This window comes from Dreissena polymorpha, chromosome 11 (assembly GCF_020536995.1).
Source record: "Dreissena polymorpha isolate Duluth1 chromosome 11, UMN_Dpol_1.0, whole genome shotgun sequence".
NCBI classification, from domain to species: domain Eukaryota; kingdom Metazoa; phylum Mollusca; class Bivalvia; order Myida; family Dreissenidae; genus Dreissena; species Dreissena polymorpha.
In genome coordinates, this window is record NC_068365.1 from 50098595 (window position 1) to 50111259 (window position 12665).

General features: G+C 35.7%; 1 protein-coding gene across 1 annotated transcript in view; it reads right to left on the minus strand.

The window, feature by feature from the left end:
* Nucleotides 1–12665, minus strand: part of LOC127851450 (potassium voltage-gated channel subfamily KQT member 1-like) — a 68208-nt gene that overhangs the window by 18237 nt on the left and 37306 nt on the right. Inside the window, exons 5-8 of the mRNA XM_052385240.1 lie at nt 7613–7739; nt 2773–2851; nt 2459–2555; nt 207–344 (exon numbers count right to left, since the gene is read on the minus strand). Of these exons, the coding sequence (XP_052241200.1) occupies nt 207–344; nt 2459–2555; nt 2773–2851; nt 7613–7739 (441 nt within the window). The remainder of the gene's footprint in view (nt 1–206; nt 345–2458; nt 2556–2772; nt 2852–7612; nt 7740–12665) is intronic.

Consider the following 12665-nt stretch of genomic DNA (forward strand, 5'->3'; position numbering starts at 1 on the left):
AGGGACAACACTTTCCGCTCTTATATTTTTCATTTTAAGAAAGTCTCTTCTTAGCAATAATCAAGTTAAGGCTGAAAGTGTTGTCCCTGATTTTCCTGTGCAGACTGCACAGGCTAATCTGTGACAACACTTTACGCACATGCATTAAACCCTCTTTTCACAGAGCCCAGCTCAAATAATATAATATCTGGACAAAGGTAACTCACCACACCCCACCAAAGGGCATCAGCATAGCTGTTAAAGTTTGAGCCTGAGTCAGCACCCTGATCTTTCTCTGCCAGGTAGACGAAATATGAGGAGAAAATGAGTCCTAGGAACCCTATGTACAATGTTGTAATCAGCTCCTGAAATATATAATGAAGGAACACTCTGTACAATGTTGCAATCAGCTCCTGAAATATATAATGAAGGAACACTATGTACAAGTTTGTAATTAGAAATAACCAATTAAGAAGACCATTGTACATGGAGGGTAGTTGTTGCTTTGCTTTCAGTGTGATCTCAATACTATTGCTGTAGAGAGAGACACTGTTTATATGAGAGCATGAATGGCCAAATAACAACCCTATATGAATATCCTATCCTGTACATTTTACTCTTACTAAAGGAGGTTTTGAGCAATAAATCAGTAGACACACCAAACTGAAGTTTATTGCGCACACAACCTTAGATGGAAGTCCTAAACATATGAGAAGACAAGGACTAGCCATTTTATTTGCATTTTATGTTTCTTGGTTTTAGCTCAGTCCCTAAACAGCTGCAGAACATTTTTTCACTAGCAAAACGTTACAGGAGATTTGTCAGTTAATCCTTTGCATGCTGGAAAATTTGTTGTCTGCTAAAATGTCATCTGCTGAATTTCTAACATTAACATTTTCTTTTATTTCTTTTTCAAAGAATACAATCAGAATAGCAAACAGTTTGGATCCTGATGAGACGCCACATTCTGTGGCGTCTCATCTGGATCCAAACTGTTTGCAAAGGCCTTTTAAATTTGGTTCCAGCGTTGAAAGGGATAAAGATAACAACTGCAGACAGCGAAAAATTAGGAAAACATATTCAATTTTTTTTATTATACTTTTGTATAGAAAAAAGAATTCCAAACAAGGAATGTCAGTGCTTCGCTTATGATACATGTTTAATGCCATTACAAGGTAATAGGCATTATTATATCAATAGATGTTGATGTTGATGTTGGAGATAATAATTATGAATGAACATTTAGTGCTTTTGAAGTAACATGACCATTCAAATTATTTACAACAGACAGTATTGAACAATTACCAATAATCAAGAGCTTGGACCTGGATCTCAAAATGTCTAACACATCTTTCCCTCACTTAACTTTCTTTACAATTGTGTGGAAGAAGGAATGGCAAACATATTTAGTTTCCTGCGGTTCTTCAAATGTTTTCATCAAATAGTTCTTTGAGGACATTGAGACAATAACATTGCTGAGAAAAGATTAATTAAGCCGCAGCTTCCTTTGGTAAATGAGAACTTGTGTTTTAAATGTCAATGTGGGGAAATATATACAGTAGGATCTTAGCCTTCAGGGGCATGTCTTTTGCATTTTACTTCTTCACAAATTAGCACAAGAATCCATGCATAACTAAAACGTGATTGTTACTTTTTCAGTGAAATATCGTGATAAGCCCTAGGCTTTCCATGTCATTCAACAACAAACTTATCAGGTTTACACAATTTAAGCCACAGCATGCGAAAATGGGTCTTATGACATATTTTAGCAGTTTATCTTCTAACTTGCATCTGAATGTGTATACTCTAATGAGGAGTAATAATTGCCACTAATGAGACCAAAAAACCTTGTCTGACTATAAAGGTAATGGGCAGGCTGTTCTGGGGCTGCGCTGGCCGCAAAAGGCATAATACCTATTTTTGCATGAGGCAGCTCATTCTAACATAAGGCTTTATTTTGATAAACAGTTATTTAAACACTCAAAATTGTGCCTTTATTATTAAATTCCCCAGGCACCAGAACTCCAAATGGGCTTTAAAACAAGAAAAACTACTATAATTGTTTTAATTAGTAAAACTTACCATTATATAAAAGACTATCTCCAATTTTAGGATTTTATTCAGGTATAAGCACATTTTCCATAATGTTTTAATGAATAATTTCTCCTATTATACTTCTGTTATCTCAATGTATCCCTATATTTACTTGTCTGTGTATGTAGACTCATTTTATTTGTGTATATACCTGTCTATTAATGTAGACTACATTTATTCTTGTATTTACCTGTTTGTGAATGTAGACTGAATATATCCCTATATATACCTGTCTATTAATGTAGACTACATTTATTCCTGTATATACCTGTCTGTGTATGTAGACTGAATATATCCCTATATATACCTGTCTATTAATGTAGACTACATTTATTCCTGTATTTACCTGTCTGTGAATGTAGACTACATTTATTCCTGTATTTACCTGTCTGTGAATGTAGACCACTGAGCCAAGCAGTCGCCAGGTGCCCCCTTGACGGTCCACGTGAAGCATACGCAGAATCTGTAGGAACCTCACACCTCTGGAACCAAGAACATGAGCAGTGTTTTATGAAAACTGGGCTTAAATACATGTGCGTAAACAAAGGGAAATATGATTTTTTCATATACAGCAAAACTACAACCTTTGGCTTTTGAGAAGGATAATAAGAGAAAATTGGGAAAAGAGAAAAATGAAGGTGTTAAATAATTGCTTGAAATACATCATCTCCTTGGCAACAATTTAGCCCTTGAACAAACCTGATGGCTGAGGTGGCAAACACTTGACCATTGGATCCTACAGCCAGCACAACTGCAGATGCTGTGACGACCAGAAAATCTGAAATTTACAGAACATTTCCAGTCATGAATTATATATAGAAAAACCACCAAATTATTGATGACAATGTTTCATGCTAATAGGGAACAAGAGATGTGTTCGTCAGAAACACAATGCCCCCTATTGCGCCGCTTTTAAATATATTTTTTGTGACCTTTGACCTTGAAGGCTGACCTTGAACTTCCACCACTCAAAATGTGCAGCTTCATGAGAACGCCGCTTTGACAATTATTTTTTTTCCTTTGACCTTGAAGGATGACCTTGACCTTGAAATTCCACCACTCAAAATGTGCAGCTTCATGAGATACACATGCGTGCCAAATATCAAGTTTCTATCTTCAATAATTCAAAAGTTATGGCCAATGTTAAAGCTTTTTTTCGGACTGACGGACAGACATACACATATACTGACATACTTACTGACGGACAGTTCAACTGCTATATGCCACCCTACCGAGGGCATAAAAAAAGGTCACAATGGGGTAGTGGATATTGTGTCCCCCTAGCGATTGGGAGGTCACTGGTTATATCCCAACTGTGGGAACCTTCTATAGATCTCCCCCAGTCACACCAAGTACTTGTCCCAGGAAACGGACTCGAGATCGTTTCAAATAAGCCTTAGGCTTTCAATGCAATCAAATTAAAATAAATAGGTTTAAACTAATAGGGAAACCTTTGATCCATGTAAATTGGACATAAGGCAATCAGAAATTTAATGACCTCATGAAAATGGTGTAATCAAGTTAATACCAAGGGACACATACATGTCAATTATACATTTTATGTTAATTACTTCCAGTAATGCTGCAAGTATTAAGTGACAAAAACATACTCAATTTTAGGAAAATTAATCCTCCACAATACTTTTGCATGCATTGAGGATTTTTAATTAACCAGAGTGTTCAATCTATATGTTATGAATAATTAAATAACGAAACTAAAATCTGATCAGTGTTTCAAGTGGATTTTGTCATTATTTGAATCTTTGCCAGAATCTATAATATTCATTGTTCTGAAAATTAATTAGAGCTTCTGAAAGGATTGCTTGAATGGTTCAAGTTATGAAGCCTCTATGAATTATGTCAGCTGGATATGCAATAAAACAGCCCCTATGCCGTCCTGGGAAAAACACTACCAGTCACTTCATGTTGTTAAATTACTTGTAATCTATGTAGTAGTGCCATTTGATATGCACACGATGATCTGTAATGTAACAAAACATAATGGCAAGAGTTGTACTAAAGAACTTAATTATTATTTGAAGCAAACAAGTCAGGTATTCATAGGACACAGCAAACAAGTCAGGTATTCATAGGACACAAATCCCTCCTTTTGCCTAAGAATTCCACTAGTGTCAAGAAGACGCTGTTTTAAAGCTGTTTAAAATTAAATTAGACCACTATTTATGACCTTGAACTTTGAGGTAGGGGGCGGAAGATAAATTCAACACAATTTCACTTCATGGCATTCATTTGAGTGAAGTTATTTTAAAACTACATGATAAATCAAAAAGATATATTCTGAAGAAGCTGGTTTATGGCTGCCACATTTGACCTTTGACATATGAATGGGCTTTTGACCTTTGAGATAGGGAAAACAGGGTTGCATGCAACACACCTACACTACCTCATGGGTGCAATTTGTGGTTATTTTAAAATTGTATGATGAATGAATACAGTATACAGTCCCAACAAGCTGTTAAAATTTCTTAAGGTAACCTTCGACCAAATGAGTCGTGTTTTGAGAAAACTGGGCTTAATGCATGTGCGTAAAGTGTCGTCCCATATTAGCCTGTGCAGTTTGCACAGGCTAATCAGAGACAACACTTTCCGCTTTTATGGTATTCTTAATTTCAAGGAAGTCTCTCCTTACCGAAAATCAAGTTTAGGTGGAAAGTGTCGTCCCTGATTAGCCTGTGCAGACTGCACAGGCTAATCTGGGACGACACTTTACGCACATGCATTAAGCCCAGTTTTCTCAGAACAAGGCTCATATGATGCTAATATTTGTATACATTATTCTTAGACCCATCAATATATGGAACAGTTATTGCTGAGACAGGAATTTTTAAGCTTTTGATATGGCCCAATTTATTTTTGAAATGTGAGCTTATTGGAGAAAGGTGCTACAATTACATGTAAACTTACAAGGTTTACATTTGTGAAAAGTAATTGTAAAAGCCATAAATATTTGTCCAAGTAATAGCTGAGACAGGAATTTGCAAGCTGATTTTTATAACATCAAATAGCAAGAGATGTGTTTGTCAGAAACACAATGCCCCCTACTGCGCCGCTTTGATTTTTTTATTTTATTTTTTTAGTCTATCCCTTTAAAAAATATTACTTCCCTTGTAAAAATGATCTGTACCTGACAATTGATAAATAGAAATTATCTCCCTAAAAGCTTGTTACTTCCCCTGGGTTTGTTTTTACCTTTGACCTTGAAGGATGACCTTAACCTTTCACCACTCAAAATGTGCAGCTCCATGAGATACACATGCATGCCAAATATCCAGTTGCTATCTTCAATATTGCAAAAGTTATGGCCAATGTTACAGTTTTCGGACGGACGGACAGACAGTTCAAATGCTATATGCCACCCTACCAGGGGCATAAAAATCTGTTACCAATATTATTATTAATCACCTCATACCAGGAAACCTGCATCATCTCATGACAACAAAGTACTTTATGAGACAATTATCAAACTGTCCCTAAAATTTACACTTATAAGATAAGGAACTTAATTACGGTATGTTCTAAGCAACTGTCATGATTATTGGGTAAAACCTCTCTCTCTTCCTTAAAATTGCACACACAAACTGCCCCATCACATTAAAGATTGTAAGTGTTTTAAATGGTCTGAAACCATTCTGAAACTCGACAAAGATATTAATATAACAGAATAATCTACTAGGCAAAGTTCCATCATAATTGGGCAAAAAATCTGAGTTCCGAAGTGTTCTCAAGCTTTATTGAGCTTACCCTGAAGATATAATTATATTGACAAAATGTAATGTAAATTGTTCTGACCAAGTTTCAAGAAGATGTGACCTCCGGAGAGTTCACAATGCAAAATGTTCACAACAAACCACATACAAAAGACAATCTAAAAAGATTGCTAAATGAGCCATGAGCTAAAATTATATGTATTTAAACTTATTCACAAAATACATTTTTTAAGTGCTCTAGTATTTTACTCTTTCTCATTGTCTTTAAAGTGCAGGTTTAATTGAATAATATTTTCTTTTTCCTTTCTAAAATGTCGGTCAGCCTGATAACTTTGGAAATTTGACCCCCTTAATGGTTTCACTAAAACAAAAGCTATGAAAAGGGTATGAAATTAAAGTTGTGCAGTGGGTTTAACACCTGGCTGATTTACACAGCAGTCTACACCATAAGATAAGACAGATTAATATATAACCAGTGATTTAAAAATTTGAAATCTGAAACCATTTGGTTTTGTATTGGAAATCTGCCTAGTAATAAAATATTCATGCCCAGGGATTGACTTCCATCTAGCAATCAATGCAAATTGCAAAAGCACTGTCTGACGTTGTCTGCAGCTGACACAGGGAACCACAAGGGAGAGAGATCAGAGCACATGGCAGCTAATTATCAGTTTACTGTCACAAAAGCTCTCTAACAGGCAAGGCAATGGCACCATGGGAGGCGTGTTATGGTGCCTATCAGTGCTGTTACAGGAGCAATAAGTTCATGAGCCTCTCTCTGGGGAGACCTAGCTCAGTAACCCTTTACCACTTAGATACCTATTTTGACGCATTTATAGTCCTTTAGAAAGTTACATTTCATTAAAGACCTTTCTTAGTCCATTCAAGTTTTAAAGGCTTCATTTCCAACCCTTAGATACTAATGAGCAGCAAACAGCATAAAACCTGAACACACTGCGAGTTACTCACAGGCTTTTCTGGTTTATGCTGTGTGCACATAGCCATTTTCACTTTGCTTCTAAGTGGTAAGGGTTAATGCATGTGCTTAAAATCTTAATGTTTGAATAATGCCTCATGACCATACAATGTACCCAAACAAATCTACAATTCCCTTGCCCCTAGGTGAAAGGGCAAGTTCACAATAAAAGGTCAAATTTCATTAGTTCATGATTCTGAACTGTAATTATTTTATTCCTATGAGGATGTTGATGTTATGACCGAATAATAATCTTAAATACCAGATTATGCAGACGGATGTAACAACAACACTATAACAGAATTTATTTGGGAGAATGACTTTGCAACCTGCAAGTTAAATGGTTTTTTTATATTGCCAAACATTTACAAAACAATTACAGAAATCATGTCGACAAAATATGTTGAAATTTATGTGTTATAAAAAATGTATGGTTGCAACAGTTAAGAACTGCCAGTTAAGAACTGTAATGCTCAGTTTTAATCATATGAAAGCAGTTTATTCTAATTAATGGTGAAAATTAATAATTAATAAATACACTTTCACTTGAGTCTAATTTAACTGAAAAATATGGTAACAACATTTTTTAAGTTGCAAAATGTCATGGATACACCTATTTATTGAACCAGCGGGAGAATTTTTTTGTTCTTCTCGTGTTCATTATTAACAAACTGCCTCTTTGTTCTGCGAAATCACAACATATTTCACAATATTTCTTTTAAGTACAACTTGCTAAATTATAACCCAACTTTGTTAGATTATATTTTGCAATAACTGATGAGTCTGGTTGGCACTGTGGTGTTATTTCAAAATAAGGACAGGAATGCGATGTTACCAATAATGGCAATGGGCTTTCTGGCGAATCTGAACCGTCCCCAGAGTCCTATATATTTGCTGCGACATCCGGCAGACCACAAACGCACCGCGTACTCCACACCGAAAAACACCACTAAAACAATTTCCTAAAAGAGATACAAAAAATGTTTTAGTCTCAATGAAACATGAGAATAATGAACCATTTAGTCAATAAATGGCTTTCAGTTTGAGTGGTTTGAACTAATGAAGGAATGTTGTAATTTGATGATGTTTTGAATATAAAGTCAGTCTGGTGGTTAATATTAATAAATTCAGGTACATTAACCCATTAATGCCAAGTGAACTCTCCCATCCTTCTAAATTGGATCAATTTATTTCCAAAATTAGGGATGTCTAGTATATCTATTTCTATATTTAGAATATTTCTGACAGAAATTCCTTTAAGCAAACAGCGGTGTCTCATCTGGGTCTACGCTGTTTGCTAAGGTCCTTTTTAGTAGACGATAGGCATAAATGGGTTAAGGATATAACAAGTGAACATCCGACAAATTAGTTACAAGTAAATGTGTACATCATATTGACTTCAAACACTCACTTAATTCAGTTTATTAATATGCATTTAGCTTACACACAAGCATTGCTTCTAAAAGTCATTACCTCCGCCGTGTAAACCTTTCATCAACTCGTCGGCTTAACCCTTAAAGCGCTGGAGCTGAATTTTAAAGGCCTTTGCAAACAGTTTGGATCCAGATGAGACGCCACAGAACGTGGCGTCTCATCTGGATCCAAACTGTTTGCTATTCTGATAGTATTCTTTGAAAAAAAATCGAAGAAAATGCTAATTTTAGAAATTCAACAGACGACATTTTAGCAGATGACAAATTTCCCAGCATGCAAAGGGTTAATTCATGTACACAAAACATTTTATTCTCTATATTTAGGCACTGTTGGTGGTTACACCAGAATGGCCTTGATCAATTGACAGGACGGGGTTGGGTGAATGATCAAGGGCAAGAATCTAAACTGAGCTCAAGCATTCACAATTTGTTGGAATCAGTCCTTCATAGGTAAACAACAGGCAGCAAACTATTTGTTTCTTGAAAACCTTTCATAGAAAATCATCAAGTACTGACAAGAAAGAATTGCTCAGAATTGATATAGATTAATTCTTAAGAGCTTGTGTAACTGAAATATAGTTGCTAATTGGCTCCCTCGTTCAATAACTTACAGTTGTCTGTTTTCATTTCAGCATTCCTCTTCTACATCAAATCAAAGTGCAAATGTTACATTCTTGATATAGGCTCAACTTTTATAGAACAATTTCCAACGATTGCTTCATTTGAAACATCATCAACAACATTATATCTTTGTGTATTGTCACATGAATGATTGACATTGAAACGAGGCACAAGATTTGTCTAGCTGCCTTTCAGCAGCAACTGGTTGATTATCAACATGAGACATGAGCCCTCTCGTAAAACGGGCTTTATCACCCTGGTTACCCTGAGCTGTATGAACTTTGTTCAATAAGTTCAAAAAGTGACAACATTATCCTCTTTCATGGAATGTTTTGTTTAAAAGTTAGTACTAACGGAAGATCAAGTCTAGGCAGAAAGTCTTACTGCATAGGCTAACTCCCTGATAAGCCAGTGCGTACTGCAAAGGCTAACCTGGGACACCACTTTACTCAGATGCATTAAGCCCAGTTTTCCAAATGTTTGGCTCAATTGATCTGTAGCTCATTAAGGTCTCTATTCAATTAATTCAATCCTCTCTGCGCCGTCTGGTGCTTGAGGTGACGGCAAGAGAGCGCCACTTTGGTCGGTCAGCTGCTGTTGCGGGTGCTGTCTGTAGAGTGAGGCCTCGGCTCTTGAGTTCTCGCTCCACGGTTCGGTGCCACGTCTCTTTCATTCGTCCACGATTTCTTTTCTCCTGTGGAGTCCATCTCAGTGCCACCCTTGGTAGCGAGTCGGTTGCAATTCTGCAGACGTGGCCTAGCCATCTCCATCTTCTCAAAGCGATGGTCTCCGCGATGCTGTTTGCGCAAGCTCTTTTATGCAGTTCCATGTTCGTGATCATGTTTGGCCAGAAGACATTCATGATCCGTTGTAGGCACTTGTTCTAAGGTCTCTATAGTGCCCTATTAAAGCCAGAATGATGAAGCCAATACAGTGTGTCACCTCACTACCTTCATGTACTTATTTGGCTTCCCCTGCCATCTGGGAGCACTTTCAAGAACTTGTTATAATATGTAACACTCAGAGTGTCTCTATAATGATAATTAGACTTTCCTGCAATGAAGGTAAAATCAATTTTGGTTTAAACAAAACTTCTATCACCAGCATAATTAGACTTTCCTGCAATGAAGGTAAAATCAATTTTGGTTTAAACAAAACTTCTATCACCAGATAAATTCACTGAAAGCAATTAACAAAATTCAACAAAAAATCCAATCTGATATTGGGCATATGTTGAATCCTGACACACAAATAACCATTACCCACTGTATTTTCTTTATAAAAATGAAAAAACAAACATCAAAGAACATTTAATTGCAGAATCAACAATAAGCAAGTGGTACTAGCATGCTTTAATTGCTGTAAGCCATTTAGGAATCAATACCGTAATCGGTTGTGTATAAGGCGCACTTTTTTACCCCCAAATTTGATTTAAAAAACTTGATGCGCGTTATGCACAACAACAGGCATGCCAAAACATTTTTTCCCTGTCAGTTACCCAGTTACGGTAACTCGGACCATTCTGTTCCCAGTCGATTTAACTGTCACTATGTTAATAATTGTATTATATTTACGATCTGAATATAGATTAACAAACGTTATAAAGTTAAAATTAATATTTTCTATCTTTTTCAGGTACGTACAGAGCATCGAAATCAAATAAATTTGAAGGAGATAATGAAAAACAAGGAAGCCATTTTTATTTAAATTTTATTGTTTATTCCCACAATATTATACCCTACTGTACTAGGGTTACACAATTTAATTGGGGCACTTGTCGATTTACAATAGTATGTCGGCAAGGCCTTTCCCGATATTGATGATTATTTTTATTGCTTTTCAAATGTGTTAATAAAATTGATGTTGTGTTTGTTCACACGTTTTCATACGTCTTGTCAAGATTTGAGTCACCTGTCAAGTTTTGTGTAGCTGGGCTATTATCAAAACATGCGAACCGGCAGACGGCATCACACCTCCACTGTTTAATTATCGCGTGTAATGTCAGTAATGGTGTTGAGAAGTTTGAGTCGTTAAAGTCACCTGTCAATTATACTGAGCAACTGAATGAGCAATAAACAACACTCTTCAACATGAATAAAAACAGCACATTTGCCATTTTTAATCATTATAAAAATTGTCATTAGACTTACCGTATCTTGAATAGCACTGCGATCGACAGAGAAAGAATCTTGAAATTGTCTTTGAATTGTCAGAATTTTTTAATTGTCAGTCACAATATTGACGTTTCGGACATAGACGGACGACCCTTATAAAGACGATCAAAGACAACAACAAAGGTCCTTTTCAGGACCGCGCATATTCTGGAAAGAATATTTTGCAAATTGTCAAACACAAATATATTTGTGTAATGTAACCTTACCATCTATATCGCATAGACGCTCGAAATAACGCGCGAGACCGGCAATGTAAATAAAACGATTTTCTGTTAGCCCATGGAGTATGGAACCGAATTTTTCCCAGTTTTTTTGCATCAAAAACTTTTTTTCCCGATTTTTTGCTTCAAAAAGTTGATGCGCGTTATACACAAATGCGCGTTATACACAACCGATTACGGTAATTCTTCAGCCTAACAAACACAAAATATAGCTTTCTACTTATAACTCAGCTTTAATTATTACAAAAGCTTGACATGTCATCTGTAAATACAAGTTTGAGATTGTATTTAATACATATAAGCATTATTCATTTTCTTTTACTTTTTTTTTACCTATAAATGGAAAACAAACTTGTGTAAGTTTTAATAAAGCTGTTTATAGGAACAATGCCACAAAAACTTTGGTCGGAAATAATTTGTAGCTAGGGTGGAAACTTTGCATACATACATTGAGCCCGGTTTTCGCAGGTCTCTATTATGACAAACACTATTCTGATAGCTTACAGCTGCTTGTATAAATTGTTATAGTCTTTTGACTTGATAAAACAAAAGTGCTTTAATTTCATTTATATATCTATAAATAAATTTATAAGTTTTTGGCTTGGTTGTAAATTGTAAGTTGTAAAAAGGGTTTCATTATAAAACAAGTTTCTTGTTCGTACAAATTCTACCACTGAACTAGATTTAACAATTCTGAAACACATAAAACCATTAAAGGAACCAAGTTAAACAATTAGAAATCTATTGACCATTGCATGCAATCTGATTTTAAAACGACATTACTAACACATGAAAACCAATAACCCCTTGTGTTAAATGGACTGGTTACAGAATAATTTCCCACTGCCAGAGAGCATGCAATCTCACTGCATAGGAACATAATTACAATTCTACTGTCAACAGTTTGCGTGCTATCACACAATAAATCGTTAACAAAACGCTTTTCTCTTAATCACCGCCAACACCGTTGGAAGGATAAAATCTCCATAACACTTCACACGCAATTAGGTATCCTTGCATTCAACACTAAATTTCCTCAACTTTCAGATTTGATCAAGAAACCGAAGTCAGCCTTTTTGGGTAATGATATGCTTTCTTCCATGACAACTGTCATGAGGCAATGAAAGTGGCTTTCTTGCAAGACATTTCTTTCATTGACTGACATTTCTTTCATTGACTGAGATTGACAGAGATTACACACTTTCTATCTTGAAGGTAACTGGTCACTCATTCTCAGGGCACCTTAAGACAAAGTTTACTTATTGATATTGTGAGACATTACTTATATTACATACATTTTTATCAAGAAGATCAAACGAAAACTGATGAACAGGGTTCGACATAAACTTTTTTTACAGCCAGACCATCGGACCAGCTCCTTTAAAATGTACTAGCCCGAATATGATGTCTACTAGACCATAAATGACATAACAAATAAA